At 44.0% G+C, this 20,708-nt stretch overlaps 1 protein-coding gene across 2 annotated transcripts in view; it reads right to left on the reverse strand.

The window, feature by feature from the left end:
• The window catches only part of FRMD4B (FERM domain containing 4B), a 192,971-nt gene that overhangs the window by 16,060 nt on the left and 156,203 nt on the right, over positions 1–20,708 (reverse strand). For both annotated transcript variants that reach the window (XM_074957463.1, XM_074957464.1), the window contains 3 exons: positions 19,871–19,957; positions 1,736–1,812; positions 383–521 (listed from right to left, as the gene is read on the reverse strand). In XM_074957463.1, coding sequence (XP_074813564.1) covers positions 383–521; positions 1,736–1,812; positions 19,871–19,957 — 303 coding nt within the window. The remainder of the gene's footprint in view (positions 1–382; positions 522–1,735; positions 1,813–19,870; positions 19,958–20,708) is intronic.

Raw genomic sequence — 20,708 nt, forward strand, 5'->3', positions numbered from 1 at the left:
AAATTAAGAGCTCATGCAACACCCCCCCTGTGGGATTTTACACTTTGCTTTCCATTGCTTGGCATTTCCCCCACAGTCCAGTTATCTCCATAAGGAAAACCCCTTTATTATTTGTATCCTGTTCAAAATGAACATGAGAAAGAGGCCAGACACAGGGTAGATTAAACATCGAGCTGGGATAATTCCCCCATTTTGTGATTTCATTTCCACAGCTCTTAACTGGAGGCAGGATAATGTAGCTATCGCATTGTTATTTGATCTAACAGATCGCAGAACAGCTACAAAGCCAATTCGTAGCCTATCTCTAGAACAATGGACATTGAAGTAGGTACAAGTATGGGAGGTGAAATTTTTGCTTATGGCAACATGTCTGGTAACTTACTTTGCTTTGTTTTCTGTCCAAGTAAAACTGGTGCTGACTGATTGCCATTACCCAGATGGATTTGATCAGGGAAGTGTTTGCATACCAGGTTTGCACTACAAGTCCGCTCTGTCCAAAGGTCCTTCTGGACACTGAAATTCTAAAGGGGTAAAAGAAATGCAATCTGAGGCTGGCTCCTTTTAGGTTTAAAATATGAGCTGCCTTTTTCTGAACCAGGCAAGACCCAATACACAGCCTGTGAGCTACGTCCTTTACTGAAGAAAAATCCTTCCTCATCATGTCTGCTGCTGCTATGCTTTCCCTGTTTATTACAGAACTGAATCACAGCCATAAAACCTCTCCTTTTTACAACACAGTGAGCTAAAAGGGAGTGGGCTGCTGCTCCTGCAGCTGAGATCAGAAGCAAAGGGATGGACATGTTATAAATCTACAATAGAGAATGGAATGCAGAGGGATTTTTGCATGCGGGCTGTGCCAGGGGGAACGAAGGGGTATCCCAAAGCTCTTCACACTTCAGTTATGGAAGGGAGATGAAGGGGGCTGGAAGCAGATTGCTGGGTGCAAGCAGCATTGACGGAGAAAGTCGTGTGGCCGGGGGGAGAGGGCAGAAGGAAGATGGAACCAGAAAGAAGGGAGATTTCTTCAGGGCAAATTCTGGTCCTTTATGGAAGTGACTGTGAAACAAGTGCACGGAAGGGCAGCATTACTGTGAGCCCACGTTCTGACTGGGCGCTTCCTCCCACCCCCATGAACTGGCTGTGGGCTAAAAAGGTGGAAGTCACTGCCGGGCCAGAGATGTCCATGAACTTATGGGAGTCTTGCCCCCTGTCCTGTTGGCCCCGCAGTCCCCGTGACCATGGGCCTCCAGCTACCATGGGCCTCCAGAGCTGCCGCTCCCTGGGTTGCGAGGGGAGCTAAATCAGGAGGAAAACTTCTCCTCTGCAGGTACTGCAATGCGCTTACCAGAACCAGGTCCACTGAGAGTATGACAGCGCCTGGGAACTGCCCATATGCAATTTGAAACAAATATGAGAAACTGAGCAGCATTATAAATACACCTCAAAATTTCACCCCACATTACAGATCAGTCCTGTGGCCCTTTCTGTGCCTTACCAGGAATCTATTTTTTATCATTAGTTACTGGAAACCACAGACCAGATCCGTGGCCCATGCTGCCCCATTCTGCTGCCCTGGACCTGAGGACTGGGCCCCATAACTCAAAGCAAAGAGGAAGATCAAAATGTTATGTCACAATCCTGGTTCTCTGCAGCTCAATGAAATGAGAACTTGGTCGACACCAGGATTAACTGTCCAATGTCTAAAGGTTTTCTGTTACAACCATTCTGGTCTCACCTGTGTGGATCGTGAACTTCCACAGCAAATTTCTTTTCACGGAAATACAGATTTTCCAGCTGTTTCCATTGAAATAACTATGAGTATTAGGAGAGAGAAAGAAACAAAACACAGTCACCCCAAGAATCACTGCTCTCTTTCCTCCATCATATTATTCATTCCAACCAAACCCAGGGGAGCCCATGCTATATCTAAACACTAACTGTGCCAAAAGTCACTGGTTATAAGATAAAGAAGACCCATAAAGAGAACTTACAATATTTGCTATAAACAGTGCATTGCACATCTGAATTGTGCAAGCAGCTGCCTTTGCCAACAACACATTTCATCTTGCGGCTAAATGTTCGCGTCTAATCAAACTTTCTGTCTCGGGAGGAGAGCTACAGTACTTTTTACTCTGATTAAATGAAGAAGCTAATATAAATCGTAGCACACCAGAAGTGAGGTAAAATAATGCGTTCTTCTCTTTCTGGCCTTTGCTCCCCCAATCGGTCGTGGGATGCACAGGGGAGTAACAAAGCAACAAGAGCTTTGGAAAAGGCATGCTCTAAGTGCAACACATTCAATGCAACCACTGGGTTTGGGGTTTTGAGAGATTTTTGGGTGGGGTGGGGTGGTGGAGAGACTGCACAGCACCCTGGAAGAGAGTCTGGGAGGAGCAACTCCAAATATCTTGCTCCTCTAAGGAAACCCTCTAAGCATTTCCTGAACCTATAGCTCCTTGGGGCAGAGAAAATTTTTTATTCTGAATTTCTACAGCACCTAGCACAATGGCATCCTGGTCCCTGACTGGGGCTCCTAGGTGCTATGATACTACAACTAATCAAGAAATGTGTAATCACCAGCTGGGGACCAGAGAACTGCTGTCTAGGACAGCATTTCCCAAATGATGGGTTGCAACCCACCAGTGGGTCACAGGAAGGTTCTGCATGGGTTGTGGGCCTAGTGTGGAGCAAGGATTTGGAGAATGAGCCCCCTGCTCTCCCACGTTCACCAGCCAGCGGCGGCTCCTGTCCTGCAGGGACGGACCCTGTTGCCCGCTCCCCGGCATTACGACCTGGTGCATGGGGTTGCAGCACCATGCCATTTCTCCCAGCCATCGCGCCGTCACGGCTGCCGGGCCAAACCTGAGCGGTGCTGTGACCCTAGGTGCCAGGTCACAATACCTAGGGTGGGGAGCCAGGCCAGGCCCGAGGGACAGGAGCCACTGTTGGGGGGGGTGGGCCTCCCCTCCATCCCAAGCTGGGATCAGGGTTGTGGTGCTGGTGCAGAGTGGTCAGTACCCCCTCAACGCTGTGAGGAAGGAGGAGGAGAAGAAGAAAGATGCTGGCCTATGATTTTGTTCCCTCCACAAATCTGGGCTCTGGGTGGGTCACAAAAAAGACAAACTGCAGTTGCCTTAGTAAAAAGTTTGGGAATCACTAGTCTAGGACAGCATAACCGGGGAGGCATTTTGGACCAGTGCCCTGAGATCTGCAGCCAGGGGGCTGGAATTCCCTATGGATCTTCTTACCCTACTCCTTCTGCATTGGAAGCAACGCCAGTCATTACCTGCGGGGATGATATAGCAGGTTTTGCATCCCTCCAACATGGCACATTCTTAACATAGCTTTCACCCTGTGGTGGAATTTTGCTCCAGAAGGGGGTGATTTTTTAATTTTCAGCAGTGACACCTGTGCAAAGCCAGTTAATGCCAATGGGGTTACACAGGAGTCACTAAATGCATAATCTGACAATGGAGTGGGACATCACTAAATGCATAATCTGACAATGGAGTGGGACAGGTGTAGCCAAAGGTTTAATTTAGCCTGCAGACCCTCTCTTACTGGAGTCAATGCACGAGATGGAAGGACTGTAGGAGCCCAGGCTGAGTGCAGGGCTGTGTGTGGGGTGGGGTGGGGGTGGGGGGGAAGGAATGTGTGTGTGCGGAGGGGAGGAGGGGGACACACAGGAAGAGGAAGAAATCTTTTCACTTGCAAACTGAGCAACTTTGCTGTGAAAATCACCCAGACACAATGAACAAGAAACACCTCCTTCCAGAGTATTAGTTTTCCAAAGTCACTCTTTCAGGCAGAACCGGGCTTTAAATTTCTTAGCCAATCAATCAAACATTTCATTCACCATCACAGATAATATTACTGGTCATCTCTAGGTAATATTTCAAATGTCACATCACTGTAAGACTCCATCTGTTAAACATACACAACACGCTATAGCATGAAGTAACACCAAGGTTCATAAAGCCAAATATCACGTTCTGCTTCAATTTTAAATGCACGTATCCCAGATCAGAAATAAAACATAATCCAGTTCACATGTTTGTGGAAACCTATGGGACAATTCTTTTCGTGACCTTTCACGCTATGGAATCTTGTTCTGCCACAACTTTTCTTTGCCAGAATGGTACTTTCTGGTCATTAAACTCTGCTCAATTAAAAAAAATGCTGTAATGAGAAATGACCCTTGCTTAAAAGAATCATTTACATTTGCAGATTACTGTTGTGTTTTTAACAGTGCTGCTTAAAGGGGAATCTACTTATTGTTGTGTTAAATTAACACAAAAAGCCCCCAGCCATAAAAAAGTGGCTGGATTTTCTAAATGAATTAATTCTACCGAGAATACAAGTAATGCAATATCCCAGAACGCAGCGCGGAGAGACAGCTTGCACTCTGCAGCACTATTACATACGGTATCCCAGAAACCACATATACAGGAACAGACAAATGCCCCCACTCCTCTCTGAAGAAGGTCCGTGCGCTGTCACATACTGCACCAACATTTTTACGAAGCATAGCCAGGACACAGAACTACTCCAAATGATGCACGTGAATCCCCACACTTACCTAGTCACAAGAAAATGTGCAATCTTGCTTCTCGTTTGTTTGGTGTTTAATCCAATTGTTTCAAAAGTGAAGTTTAAAAAAGAAAATACACCATCCCGCCCCAACCAAGCAGCTTTCCGCTTCCTTCTGCTGCTGAGTTTCAGCCTCTTAGGTGTAACTCTAGTTTCACAGGCTTAACTCCCACTGCTGACACATTGCTGACATCACCAGCTATATCAGCAACAACGCCTCCCCAATCCCACCCTCTCCTCACAGACAGCTGAACACAGAGCACCGGAGGAAGTTTCCCAGGGGAGGGACATGCTTTAAGACAGCTGAACGCTGCAGAATTCATAGGGGATTTCAGCTGAAGTGGCTTCAAATTCAGGATCACTGGTGGCAGCTTTAAATGTACAATCCTACCACGGTCCTTATTCACCTCTGAAATGTAACAGGTTCTACAGGAAGAGTTGTGCTACATTCCAACTGCACTTCCCGTCAGCTCAAGTCCCACGCCCGTGGAAAAAACCGACCAGCATGCTTGAAATAAGAGCTCTTTGACACACAGCCTCCTTCTCTGGCTTATCACTGACTAACGATGAATCCTGTCCCCTTTATCACTTCCCCTGGATATTTTTTTTTTTTTTGAGAAGGACAGTGAATGCTTCCTGCATACCTGAAGGTTGTGGGAAGCAGAAGTGACTGACACAATCAAGAGACAACCTGTTCTACAAGAAAACCATGTGAACACGATGGGGTTTGGCATGTGACTAAGGTGCAAGCCCTTCACCTCTGTGACTCTTAGCTCCAGAGAAAAGATTCTGGTCCCCACAAACAGACATGATAAAACTCCAATGTAAATATTGTCCTGGGGGGTACGTGAATGGACTGCCAAACCCTGCTCTGCTTAGTGCAGTTAAGCATATCTGTACTAGTTAGAGCCCCAAGGTCCAGACCAGCCCTTGCTGTGCTCTGAAGAAGAAAATCTGAGAGATCCCCTCATGGAAACCCCACAGCCTTCTGGTAAGGGGTGAGCTTTGTCTCTTTTCCTCCCCACTATGGAAAAGGCTGTGGGAGGTGCCCCAAAGCTAGAGGACCCCCCAGGAATCCACAGAAGGTCAGATCATGTACACAAGGCCCTGTACCCCATAACTCCTCTGGCCTGACTTCCCCACCCCAGTTCCTGTCAGCGTGGGTCCACTGCAGTCACACTACCAGATCCTAGTCCCCCAGTCACAACTGCCTCTGGGAGGCCCAGCTGAACAGGTCACAGAGGTGAGGGCTGCATTATTTTTTCCAAGGATTCTCTGTAGTGCTGGTGGGGGGCATATGGGATCTGGACCTATGGAGAGGCCACTGTGAGGTCCAGAGAGTGGGATGGAGCTGCAGAAGTGGCCGATATTCCTGTTTTATGCAGCAGGGGAAGGGAGGAGGTCCCATATGCAGATCTCACAGCCTAGAGATCTGTCATATTCTTCTATATCCATGTATGTTGACCCATCTTTTGCCAAAACTCTACTAATTTTGCCCACAAATGTAAGTAAGTTACACAATAGGGAAAATTACTTGGACAAGGTATTTTTGCCCCTATCATTCTGTAGAATTCGGTCTCCGATTGATATTTATTATTAAAAGACAATCTGCTAAGTAAAATGGTGTCATACGAAGACACTTTTAGCCATTTACTAGTTTGGTAGACTCTCTTCTGTCTTTCCATAACTGAGAAATAGCATTTATAAATGGATTGCAGGGCTAGTGAGTTCTGGTGAGACAGCCGTGGTGAGTGGAGTTCGTTATTTAGCTCATTTCAGAGATGGCATGGGCAGTTTACATTGTTAGTTGGTCATGAGGGCTTGACCTTTTCCCCTGCCCCCATATCTCCAAGTGTATTTGCTCATTTTAAATGGTCTGGATATTGAGTGCTAAGATCAGCCAGCATGCAGGAATTAAAAGCTACAGCATTTTTTCTAATTAGTGCAGAAAGAGAGTTGCAGTTTAGACATCAAGTCTGTGAGCCAGGAGCTCATGAGTTTTAGTCCTCCTAATTCTGCTACTGACTCCCTTTCTGTTTTGTGTTAGTTCACTTGACCTGTGTCTCAGCTTACCACTCTGTAAATACTTCATGTACCTATCGCCCAAAGGTGTTTAAGGGTTAATTAATTAATAAAGTACTTTGAAGTTGAAAATTCTAAGTATTGCAGTAGTATAATTGGCGTTATTATACAGCCATCGGTGTGTGTAGAGGTTGTGTGCTTTCAGAAGTACGAAATTCAGTGCGAAGTCCCTGTGTTATAGTAACATTACAGTGAAAAGAAAAGGAGGACTTGTGGCACCTTAGAGACTAACCAATTTATCTGAGCATAAGATTTCGTGAGCTACAGCTCACTTCATCGGATGCATCCTCATCCTTTTGCGAATACAGACGAGTACTCCTCATCTTTTTGCGACTACAGACTAACACGGCTGCTACTCTGAAACCTATTGCAGTGAAAGTTCATACCACACAGTATTTGTGGAGAGTCATTGCCGCCTATACTGTAAAAGTGTATTAATAATAGCATGCACTCCGTATCAGGGATCGGAGATACAGCACCAAAGTCATTTCGCTGCTTTTTGTGCATCACTCTTAACACTCGTACGCTGTAACAGCAATATGCATTTTTTATTATGCGCCTGTATGACCAAACAAGGTAGCAAATATTTTGTTGAGAACAGTAGGTCCTAGTCGTTCATACTCTATATGGATTTGACTGTTTCTTTAGTATGCACTAATAGATATGTTGAGAAGTTTATGCTTGCATATGACTTTGCTGTACTTGCTTTACGCTGCATCTATTGACATGAGAAATGCCAAAAATCAATAACTGTTTTGAAGGCTACAGTCTGCTGTACCAGGGATCTGTGGGTTCATGATATGTAGTTACAGCACATTATATTTTCAAATAACAACTAAGAAATAATAAACTGTTAGTTAATAACTCGTATGACTAAACAATATACTCTCCTAGGGTCAGAAGAACTTAGCTACGTAAAGGTTTTTCTCTTCAAAACCATCACTTCTCTAAATTTTCTGTATGCATATTTAAAACACACACACAGTTTTCCAGTGGCTTTTCATTTGAAACGGTTTAAATAAAGCTAATTATGCTGCCATACTGTCCTTTTAGAAAGACTAGCGACTGTCTACATAATCACAGAATAAGGTGTGGGCAAATAATATTTATATAGACCAACTCAAAAATAAATAAGCGAATAAAATCTAATTACCTTCAATTACTGATGAGTAAATCAAGGTGTTTCCTCATTTTTTTTTTAAAGCAGTAGAGACAGGCCATAAGGGATGGCCAGGAAAAGAAAGGCCACTGAGTACTGGAGAAAAATCAAAGGGAGTGAAACAGACTTGTACAAATGGTTTACAAATAAGCTTTTCCAGATCGGGGCCAAATCCAGAGGTCTATACTCTAATAAACTCCCACTTCATAAATCCTGTCTCCACTAAACCTGACCTAACTCTGTACAAACCTGTTTCTGAATCCTACCTAATTTTCACCTCTCCTAAAATATACATACAGCAAAATGGAAAGAGTAGCAAACCAATCTGGGAACTTCATACTGGCTTTTGAAGGCAGGAAGACCATTTAGAAATAATTAAAATGTTTTCGCAAACATTTTGCAATCTGTATTTAAATTGCCTTGCTCCAGGTACATGCACCTGAGATAATAAGTGTTTATAAAAACTCTTCTCCATCCACTTAGATCATTCAAGACCTGCATTAATGGGATCATTCAAGACCTTAATTAATCAATGGGAGACATATGTGTGGTTCTAAGTGAAGAATTTGGCCCTGTAATGGTCTGTTAAAGACATGAGAAGATGCTCAGAGATGCAAAGCTAGTTAGCAATGCCTAATTGTTCATAGGCACTAAGCAGGACTTCACTTACCAACAGCAACATCCGAAGGATTTCGTTGGGTCTATTTTTAACATACCTGAATTTCTATATTGTTCTAAACCTGGTTAAATTCATCAGTCCATGTTACAAGGCAGAAAAGAAAAACACTTAACTGAAAGTGAGTGGGAGAAATAAGAATATTAAGAACATAAGGCTGGACATAATTGGGTCAGACCAATGGGTCAGTCAGGAGCCCTGTCTGAAAATGGCCAGTGCCAGATGCTTCAGAGGGAATGAGCAGAACAGAGCAATTATTCCCCTGTCATTGAGGCCCAGCTTCCAGCAGTTGGAGCTTTAGGGATGCCCGGAGGTGCATCCCTGACCATCTTGGCTAATAGCCATTGATGGACCTATCATCCACGAACTTATCTAGTTCTTTTTTGAACCTGGTGACACTTTCGGTCTTCACAACTTCCCTGGTCACCAGTTCCACAGGTTGACTGTGCGTTGTGTGAAGAAATACTTCCTTATGTTAGTTTTTAACCTGCTGCCTATTAATTTCATTGGGTGACTCCAGGTTCTTGTATTATGTGAAGGGGTATCCTCATTTAATACCAGGCACTCATGTTCACTCATCTTAGTATTTAGGACTTCTTGCATTTATATACAAGCACTTATAAAATTTGTCAGTATTTTGTTGTCTTCATGTGATGCAACTGAATGGGACTCTTTTTTGTTTCACAGTTTCTCTTCAGTGCCTACCTGTGCTTTAGCAACTTCTATCCTCTCCTCTTTACAAGGATACAGAATATCCCCTTTAATAAATCCTCCCCTAAGGAATGTTTCTGTGCACGCCATGTGCTCCTCTGCATCTGTCAGCTGTCCCCCAGCCATTAGTTTAATAACTCCTCTGTGGCCTTTTTAATTTTACATGCCAACAATCTGGTTCCGTTTTGATATAGATGGAGCCCATCCTTCCTGTATAGGCTCCTCCTTTCCCAAAAGGCTCCCAGTTCTTAATAAACCTAAACCCTTCCTCCCTACACATCTTGTCCATGCATTGAGACCCTGCAGTTCTGCCTGTCTAACTAGCCCTGTACATGGAACTGGAAGCATTTCAGAGAATGCTAACATGGAGGTCCTGGACTTTAATCTCTTACCTAGCAGCCTAAATTTGGCCTCCAGGACCTCTCTCCTACCATTCCCTATGTCACTGGTACCTACATGTATCACAACCACCGGCTCCTCCCCAGCATTGCATAGGTGTCTATCTAGATCAGGGGTCGGCAACCTTTCAGAAGTGGTGTGCCGTGTCTTCATTTATTCAGTCTAATTTAACGTTTCGCGTGCCAGTAATACATTTTAACGTTTTTAGAAGGTCTCTTTCTATAAGTCTATAATATATAACTAAACTATTGTTGTATGTAAAGTAAATAAGGTTTTTAAAATGTTTAAGAAGCTTCATTTAAAATGAAACTAAAATGCAGATCTTATCAGTTTAGTGTGATCCTTGCCCTTGCTTTTCCTTGCTGAGTTTTCCAATGTCTGGCATGTATTTGGATACTTTAAGCTGCACACCAGCCCCCAGCTTGTTTTTGGCAATATTTGATAGTCACTTAAATGCAAGGCAGACTGTGATGAAGCAACTAAAATACAGCTGTTAACCGGCTCCGAGAGGGACAGAGGACAGATTTCATGTGTGAAAATACCTGTTCACCCAGGTATGTGGCTCCAAATGCTGAAAGCATTGCAAACGCAATTTTCTTCAAACAGTTAAATTTCACTGGCAGGGACGTCCAGCAGGTTAGAATAGAGGCCCCACGATCTCTCTCGGTAGCTTCAGGTGCACTCTGCAGATCTCTAAACTTTGATGCCCACAATTCTGAGCTTTTTAACTGAATGAGCTGCATTTTGAAATCTTCAACACGCATCCACTGAAATACAGACAAATCCAAGTCGCTTTCATTGAACTTTTCAGGTTTAATTAGAAAAGAAAGCTTTGGGCCAAATCACTGGAAATCTTGAAATCTGTCAGAAAATTCTGATTCCAGTTCTTGCATGTACATTCGAATCTCAATGTCAAACGCAGTGCGCTATTCCACGTGGTGTGATAGTGATGTAAGCAGCAAATCAGGACTTAAAAATATCCCAGCACAGGGGCGCCGTTTTTAAGGTGGGGGTGCTGAGCTGTGCACCCTCTTGCCCCTGTCTGCACCCGAGTGGGACACAGCTGGGGGGAGGCTGCAGAGCCCCTGGGCCAATGGCCGGGACCCAGGGCCGGCAGTGGGCTGAGTGCGGCTGGAACCCCATCTGGCAGGGGGCCGGCGGCCAGTACCCCAGGCCAGCAGCAGAGCCCCCGGGACCGGTGGCGAGGAACCAGGCAGTGTGAGTGCCATTGAAAATCAGCACGCGTGCCATAGGTTGCCTACCCCTGATCTAGATGTCTCAATCGATTCGCAACCTTCGCACCCTGCAGGCAATTCACCATGTGGTTCTCCCACTCATCACAAACCCAACTACCTATATTTCTAATCATCAAACATATTCCAGGTATATACAAAAACATCAAGGAATATCAGGACATATTATGAAACAATAATCCTATACAGTAATATACCATTCATTAGATTATCCTTTGTATGAATCCCCATATCATGCAGATGCTGGGCTCTCCAGGTTGTTCACACAAAACGAATGTATTATTTCAATAGCAGTAGCACCGATAAGCTCCAATAATTCAGCAGGACCCAAATGTGTTGTATAGACACAGAACAAAAAGACAGTCTCTGCCTCAAAGAGCTTACAATCTAAACCTGATTCTCCTACTTCAGGGAAATTTATGGGAACAAATGAGAAATAGTCCCAAAGTTTGTTAAAATTCATATTCAGATCTGGAGCTGAACTCTGGGGCTTTGTTTACAGGACAGATCTTTTCTGAGCTGGCTAAATGCTCAGGGGGAAATGTGCCATAAGAACGAGGGAGGAGTTAAATACAGCAGAACTTCAGAGTTACGAACACCAGAGTATGAACTGACCAGTCAACCACACACCTCATTTGGAACCGGAAGTACACAGTCAGGCAGCAGCAGAGACCAAAACAACCCCCCGCCAGCAAATACAGCAAAAAAATAAAAGCAAATTTAGTGTTAATAAAGTAAAAAAATAAAGGAAAAGCAACATAAGCATTTTTCTTCTACACAGTAACGTTTCAAAACTGTATTAAGTCAATGTTCAGTTGTAAACTTTTGAAAGAACCACCATCATGTTTTGTTCAGAGTTACAAACATTTCAGAGTTATGAACAGCTCCCATTCCTGAGGCGTTCGTAACTCTGAGGTTCTACTATACAGGTAATGCAATAAGCCATAAAGTCATAAAAGTTAGAGTTAGTTCAAGAGAAATGTGCTGAATCTAAATCAGCGATGTAGCCTCAACAAGTGGGAAACAGAGAGGGAGGGAAGGAGAAAGAATCAGCCTTGGTGTACCCTGGTGGAAAACATAACTGCAGTCGATTTATGCCTGCTTATGACTAGGCAGAGTCTGGCTCATTGTGCATGCACTTATGTGGGTTACAATCATTTGTCCACTTAAGCTTCTAAAGGAAGCCTTTCATATACTGAAGATGCTGGGGAGAGGCTCTGTGAGAGAGGTGGTCATTTCTGATCCGGAAAAACTCTGATTATAGACCACACTGTTGTACCAATTTAAAGGAAGTGACGCATTTGCAAGGGAAGCGGTCGTTTTTGGCAATATTTGATAGTCACTTAAATGCAAGGCAGACTGTGATGAAGAAACTAAAATTAGAGATGTTGTAGAACATGTGTACGTCAGCCAATGATTCATGCAACCAGACTGTGCTATACTGCTTTGGGGAAAATGAAATTGTTGTATAAAACTGTTAATTTTATTTTTTCTCTGTAAGGAACTTCATCCGAAGAATGGATCCATTTGCATGGTAACACAAACCGATTAAAATTGTCCTCAGCAAGCATTACATTTTCTAGGCAGAAATATTTGCTTGAAAGAAACCTTTAAAAATCATATAACTGATTTATTACTTTGAAAAGTTAGAAGAACCTCTCCACTAGATCTGCTATTATTTCTGAAACAGATCCAGATTTCAAGAAGTGCCAGTGGTACTTGGATTAAAACGAAGATATCATGATGGTGAATCGCACCCTAGACTTGTGCTTTTATTGGACTACTTTTGTATTTATTATTAATGGTTTATTTCTATCATGGTAGCACTTTGGAGCCCCAGACCTGTCCCAAGACGTCAGTGTGCTAGGCACTGTACAAACTCAAAACGAAGAGACATTCCCTGTGTGACAGGGTATGCCTATCACATCCCTGCCCCTTTCCACAAACAGAGGCTGCTCTGAGACCTTCTTCCTTGTCTCAATACCTTCACCAGTGCATATTGGGACTTCCACCTTGGCACTGTTTTCCAGCTTTCTGGTCTCTTCTCCAAAGTGGGTGGGACCTGAGGGGCATCTACTCAGAGAACTCACTGTGTCAGCCTCTCCTAGCCTTTCACCTCACCTTTTCTCTCTCTCTCTCTTTACCCTACCCCATTCCTTTTTCAAGCATTTCCTTCCTGTTTTTCCTTTCCTCTTTTTAAACCCCTTGCCTGTTTATTGGCTAATTAGCTGATTAACTTCCTTACCCCAGTCTGGCCTGGTAATCAGGCACACCCCTTGCCAATTACACCCTCTCACAGGAACCTGCTGAGTGCAAATAGTGACCAGGGTACATCTCTCAGCACTCTGTCACACCCTTCCCCATACGACTTACAATCCAAGTATAACATGAGAGACAACAGGTGGATACAGACATGTGGGGGAGTATAAGCAAGAAACAAGACACATTAATTGCAGAAAAATCCTGAAATAATAGCGAGTGGTCAATCAGGCCCGAAGTGCTGAAGAAAAGCAAATTTACTTGAACGTTTTCTATACAAGGCTGATGGCAATGTTCCAGGCATGCTGGACTTTGTGGGGAGAACCCATTTTGGGGGAGAAATATTTACCAGAAGTTTGTAGGAGGCAATTTACTTAATGCAACTATCAGTCTTTTCTGCCTATGGCTTTTCTCCAGATCATCTAAACGGGGAGTGAAAATCTGAAGACTCAAAAGATAAAACTTCTAGCTTTGAGAGCTCTGTGATTAGTTCAGCCAAGCACAGCTATTGAATCAGATTTTAGGTGCACAGTATAATTCTGGGGCTGAGCTGAGGCCATTTATTGGACTTGGCCAGAACAAGGCATTTACCCAGAACCATATTATCCTCACAGTTTATGGAGGCTGGAATCCTTAGGCTCTTTGGTTTTTAATACACTGTAAGTGATCATTTGCGCAGGTCATTGGTGCATGGAATGTGTCGATTACATCCTTTTTGTTTTAGGCATCTCATCTGCTGGTACATGAAGTGTTTTCTCCTTTCAAAAGAAAATCAGAAAACATATTCCAAGAAGTTTGTGTGTGCACATGAGAACTAATATCCTGCTCCAACCTTATTCACCAGATGGGATCCTATAATTGGACATTGGGTTTTGTAACTAATATTGTGCTGGTAACTCAGGGAGAGTGAGTTTCTGTATATTAAACCCTTAGTCAGAAGGAGAGATTTACAGAACTTTTTCTACCGATGAAGTATTTTTTCTAATGTCTCAAAAAATCAAACCATGTTCTCACTTGTTTTACCCTCCCGGTAAAATCCACAGAAATTTTGCAACAACCAAGCAAACCAACATAAAAAGTGTGTCTTTAGAGGGCTGACGCTCTAACAACATTCTGCACCTGGAAGTCACTGCTTTTCATAGAATACTCTTATTACAAGCCCTGTGTTTACTTTCAATCAGTATCTGGATTCTAAATCAAAGGCTTCCCCTGGGTGAGAAACACACAAAGCAAATGGGATCTTTGCATAATTAGAATATCCTGCTGAGAATTCAGTGCCAATACTATTGTATTCTGAACAGCTGAACAATGCAGAACAGAAAATTTATATTAAGAAATAGTTTTATAAGAGAAAACGTGCAGCATCAAGATTTAGATACCTTTTTCTTCATTTTGTAAATACCTATGATAAGCATTATCCATTTTCAAAGCTAGTATGCTTTAACAACACTCCTGAAGCCTATTGTGTAGGGAAGGAAATTGACATTGAAATATCTGTAGCTTTAATACAACCCCATAATAAGATCTATTTTTTCTATTTAGGCATTAGGACTACATTAAGTACTGTAACTTGAATACAAGAACAGGACAGAGCAGGAGAAAACTTAGCTGAACTTACTTACTTTTTGACTAATGTTGCTATTATCTTTTCAAATTTCCTTTCTCATTAGATCACCATACAGGGGTTTATTACAACATATAATGCAATCTATTTTCATTTTCAGACACAAAGGCAGCCCAAACTACTTTACATATTAATAAGCTGGATGCTGTTGTAGGCAAATGAAGATTCATCCTGTATACTAAATGGACACACAGGGCTTTGGACATTAAAACCTGTTTTATTTAGAAAAGGAACGCTGGCCAGGATACCAGTGTTATTTCCTAATCTATTCAACAAGGACTGTGGAATGGGATCTTTAAATAACATCTGAACAATCAACAAAGATCAGCAGAAGGCACCTTACTTTGCCATATGAACTGAGGAGAGGCTGGCACCACAATAGGACAGCAGCATTAATCCTGGGCATGAGTTTAAACCTGGATGTGGGTTCTGAAGCCATGCATCGTATGTCCTAATGATCTTATGTCCCAGTGCACTTATCACCTGAGCAATACGGACACTATAGTGTGTAGCCAATATGGAGTCCATTTCCTTTCATTCATGAAAATTGCCTTGGTCTTCGGAGATGGCAGCAAGAATGATACTCTTAAAAAAAACAACAACAACTAACCAACCAAAAAAACCCAAAAAACCACCAACCCCAAACCCCACTTGTCCATTTTCAGCTTATTGCAGCACTGGAACAGAGTGATTCCCTCAGCTCCCCCTGCAGCCAGTGACAAAACTGTCACTAACTTCAGCGGGGCAGGACAGGCTATTAAGAGAAGCGACCATTTTAGCTTCAAACTACTTCCAAGCATAATCAATATATCGGTAGTAACTGACATGTGTCGGGGAGGGGGTGGGGGGTGAAGAAACAGCCCCGGATAGTTGGTGGGGCTGGAAAGCCTTCCTCAGATGAGGAGTTTCTTCCTGAACAGTCCCATTAACTTTTAACAGGACTGCTCACATGAAGACTGGGCCCTTGATGACACACTGTGGTGCTGGCCATGCCAACACTCGTGCAAATGAGTAGCCCCCTTTATTGGACTGCTCACGTGGGTAACATTACAGGCGTAAGCGTTGGCCAGACTGCAGATTACATATGTAGAGATTATTTCATCCATCTTTGTTTCAGAAGGTGCATTCAGTAAGGGGCTCTTAACTCTGGATTTCGCTCGCCTTGCTGATCCAGTCTACTGACCTTCAGTATGCTGTAGGGCTTATGTATTTACACATGGCCTTTTCTGCCTAAAGCTATTTGGGTGGCCTGAGATTCCTATGTTTTAAGGAGGAGGGTTTTTCGTTGTCCTTTCGTTGGCATTGTGTCAAATCTGAGTGGGTCTAGTTCAGTGGTTCTCAAACTGTGGTTTGGGACCCCAAAGTGAGTTGCGACCCCATTTTAATGGGGTAGCCAGGCCTGGCTTAGACTTGCCAGGGCCCAGGGCTGAACCTGAAGCCTGAGCTCCACCAACAAGGGCTGAAGCTGAAGCCCAAGGGCTTCAGCCGTGGGTGTCAGGGACTCAGATTACAGGCCCCCTACCTGGGATTGAAGCACTTGGGCTCTGGCTTTGGTCCCCCGGCCCGAGGTGGTGGGGCTCAGGCTTTGCCAACCTCCCCACACACCCCAGGGCAGCAGGGCTCAGGCAGGCTCAGGCTTCGGTCCCCCCTTCTGGGATCATGTAGTAATTTTTGTTGTCAGAAGGGGGTCACAGTGCAATGAAGTTTGAGAACCCCTGGTCTAGTTAATGTGCTTTTTAATTGAATATAGACTTGGAGAGTTTCTGATGAGTGCATGTTATCAATGGAAAACAATATTAAATAAAAAAAAGCAGCCCTCTCTAGCAGCAGCCTTTACAGAATGTGGAGTGCCGGAGTAGGCAGAATGCAATTACTGTGTTGGAACTTAGCTAGCATGCTGGGGATAACAATGTAGACTCCTGGGAAAAGTGCCATACCTGAAACCTCAGAAGCTTTCCAACCCCAGCTAGAATCTGTGGATGTTTGTACACCAAGCAATCGTAGGCCTTGTCTACACTACAGGGGAAATTCGATCTAAGCTACGCAATTTGAGTTACGTGAATAGCATAACTCAAATTGACGTACCTTAGATCTACTTACCGCGGGGTCCACACTATGCAATGTCGACGGGAGTGTCTCCCGTCGACTCCCCTTGCTCTTCTCGATTCAGTGGAGTACAGGAGTCAATGGGAGAGCGATCTGCAGTGGATATAGCGGGTCTTCACTACACCGACTAAATCGACTGCTGATGCATCGATTGCCGCTACTGGATCCCCTGGTAAGTGTAGACAAGCCCACATACATTTAAAAACAGGAAAACCAGCTTGCTGTTGGTTACCTTTTAACACAGCATCTCTCTCTTACTCTGCTAATCAAACACACATTCACTTTTTAAGGTATCTATCTTGGTGGGTAGATCACAATTGGGATTCCCTTAACTCCTTCCCACTTGGTTAAGGATATGTAGCAGAGGACTTTGATCCCAGAGACAAACAGCAGGTAATTCTTGTGCAGGGCCTGCCCTCTGGGCTGTTGCCAGCCTGGCTCCATCCAAAAGGGCAAAGCAAGACATTTCCTGAAAATCCAATGCTATCGGCACTTCAGTGCAGAAAGGCAGAGTCTACATGCTTCATGGCTCATCCCTCTCCCCCACTGCCTGCAAAGAAGATCATATTTGCTGGTTGTGGTGCGGAGTAGCCACAGATTTAGACAGACATTTAGAGAAGCCACACAGGCTCCTCTCCCTCTGGATAGATCTTCCCACATATTCACGGATTTGAAAACTTAATAAAAATGAATTGACACTGACTATTTCTAGCCAAAAGCAAATGGCAGAGGCTGACTTGGAGTGTGAATGTAATTCAACCTGAGAAAATGCCCTGCATCTCTTCTGTGCAAAGAGGAACAGTTCTGCAATATATCTTAACCCCCAAATCTTGTCAGTATCCATTCACCCCTATTTCCGTATGCATCCCTTTCTCTCTTGAAACTGAGCTCCTGAATTACGACTCTTTGCTAACTTGAGCAGTTTGTTTCAGATTCCAAACACGGAACCACCCTTTGTGTAAAGAACCTGTTGACACATTAATTTCTTCCTCAATGTTGGTCCATGACCTCTTGTGTTAAACTGAGTCACTGTTTCAAACAGCCTATTGGCATCAGACTTTCCGCTGACCTTGATGCTGCTCCTCCCTCTTTGTTCTGTACTCTAAACTGGGTAGTTAAAATTACTGCAAGGCACCCAAGTGGCACTGCTGTGAATGGTCTGTAAACATTTCCATTATAAAGCCTGGCACTGATTTGTACACAAAATTCCCATTGACTTTAGAGGGAGTGACACAGGCGTAATGATGGCAGGATGTGACTGTTGGCATTTGGCTCTGGCAACCTTAAGGAACATGGAGTTTCTCAATCTGCCCAGATGGTGCCTAGGACGGTAATCCCATAGGTACAACAGGAATGAAACTGAGTACTGGTTCAGCTGCACGCACACTTTCTTGCCCTAGGTGCTGGACACGACTGGCCCCATCTACCCCGGTGTGGCAAGTGTTTGCAACAATGCCAAGGCGTGCCCAGAGGATGAGATTCCTAACCTCCTCTTACCAACCCATTTACTAATGTACTGTCTGTACTCAGTCAATGCTTGGAAATACATCAGGCACGGCCATCCTTGTGAATCTGTGTTGATTTGATCTTTTACCAGTCGTGGCTATTTTATAACCTTACACCCAAATCAAGCCTACTCTGTCATTGTGGTATGTGAACCGCAGAAAGTCCTGGGATTAAATAAAAGCCTTTCACCGGACAGAACAAGAGAGAAATTTAAGAGATCGATCTTGGTGACAAGTTAGCTCAAGAAAAAGAACCAATCAGTAGCTGACTGTCAAAAAGGAGAGAAGGACAGTGACAAAGTGTGTCTCTTTGAATTGCTTCTAGTGGATCTCACATTTTCCTATAGCCATGTTTCTAGAAGCTCATTCAGAATATGTGCCAGCCAATTCTGTTCCCCATGCTCACTCCTCCTGTGTAACTTTCCATCTCCTGGACAAGAGCACAATGGTCTAAACTGATCTGAAGTGACTGCTGGCAGCATGCACGCTCCCGTGAGCTACTGCCCAAATCCTGGGGTAAGAAGCACATCAGAAAACTAGTTCTGCACGGGGACAGAGGAGACATGGCTACAAGAGAGAAACCAGGTATATTCCCCCCCACAGGACAACTCGCACAGGTGTCGAAACCTCCCCCAACCATTCTAGGAAACCAGTTCTCCAAAGACCTCCAGGGCTCATTCCAATCTCTGAATGGGACTTAATCAGTTGTTGAGCTGGACTAGTTCCCGTGCACATCACGTGCTTGGGCGGTATGACAGCTTGCCAGCAGAGGGGCCTGTTAGGGTCCGCTAATAGATGACTTGTAGGGAGCCAGCGAGGGAATACAGGGCCCTGTGCTTTGCTTCAGTAACTGTGATTATTGGCAGGAATTACTCAAATATGCAGACGGGGATGAGGAGGCAAGAGCAGCCTTGGATATTCAAGCACATGTTCTCAACCCACCGCCTATGGTTACACACCTCCTGGGAATCAGCAGATTGATTGGCCTGCAGCTGCACCAAGGATTCAACGAGTATCTCACCCATGTGAGATACTGGACTGATCTTATGGCCTGATCCACTTATCATCTCTCTCTCTCTCTCTCTCACACACACACACACACACACCCCCACACCCACCCCACCCACTGAAGTAAATGGAGATTTTGCTTGAGGAAAGACTAAAGCCAGGACCAATAACTCTGAACCCATGTAAAGCAGAGACCCCCAGCTACACCAGATTGCTTCATACTGCGGGATGACCTAGTGAGGTTCTTAAAAGTCCAGTAGCGAATGCACTGAGACCATCAAACTCATTAGAAGCACGTTTGAACTAAACTTTTGTATTGCACATTAAGAGTTTACACTGTCTATCTGCTGGAGAGGAAGCATGTCTCTTCCTCTCCAGTTTTCCAGAATTCATGGACTCTAAAGCTTTCATTTTCCTTAGGATTCTAACTAGCCATGGCTTAAAAAAAAAAAAAAGAAAAAAAAGAAGATGTATTTTGACATGTCAAAATACCCTTACTTTTCTAGGCTTGACTTTGTCTTGTAAGTCGTACTGTCCTATTCCTTTATAACTGATGCCAAGCCACCACGGGATTCCTTGTTTATCCTGTAAAATGGAAGAACACAAGAACCAAGATCTAATAAGGAGTTAAGAACTTCAAAGGTTACATCGCATTTACCGATTTCATCCTGTGACCAGAATCAGTGGGTTAGGAACACAGGGGGACTTTGCAAACAAACCTGCACTCAAGCCGTGAGACTGTGATGAAAGGGCTCTGCCATTGCCGTCTCAGACAGAGCGAAGGACGAAGGGAAGCTGGTCTGTTGGCTGCGCAAGTGGGCAAAAAGCAGCAGATGCTGCAACACGTGGGTGGAGATCACGGCAGGCGGGACCACGGGGAGGGAAGGACGGCAGCAGAGGGAGTGGCCAAAGGCCATGTACACAGTACAGATGCATTGCACAATACATAAATAAATGCAGAGAGGGAACAGAAGACTATGTCCAGTACTCCTCACTCAATACAGCATAGTAAGTGACTGTGATCCCTGCTGGATAGACACCCTTATATGCGATAAAGAATTTTTTTTTTGCTCATGCTTTGCCCATTTATCCAGAATTTGTTTCCAATGTATCGACTCGTTATTAAACTATTCCCTTCCCCGCCTCAAAAATCTTTTCAGTTCTACAGAAATTTTGTCAGCATCATTTCATTCAATTTTAACAAAATGCTTCAAATGGTATGGGGCTGAGAAGGAAGAGACTGCTGAGCGTGGTAATGGCAGCAGGATTTCACTAATTACAGAGGGTGCATTTACACTGCAGCTCGGGGTATGTTCTGCAGCTCATGTAGAGGTAC

This window comes from Natator depressus, chromosome 7 (genome assembly GCF_965152275.1).
Source record: "Natator depressus isolate rNatDep1 chromosome 7, rNatDep2.hap1, whole genome shotgun sequence".
Lineage (NCBI taxonomy): Eukaryota > Metazoa > Chordata > Testudines > Cheloniidae > Natator > Natator depressus.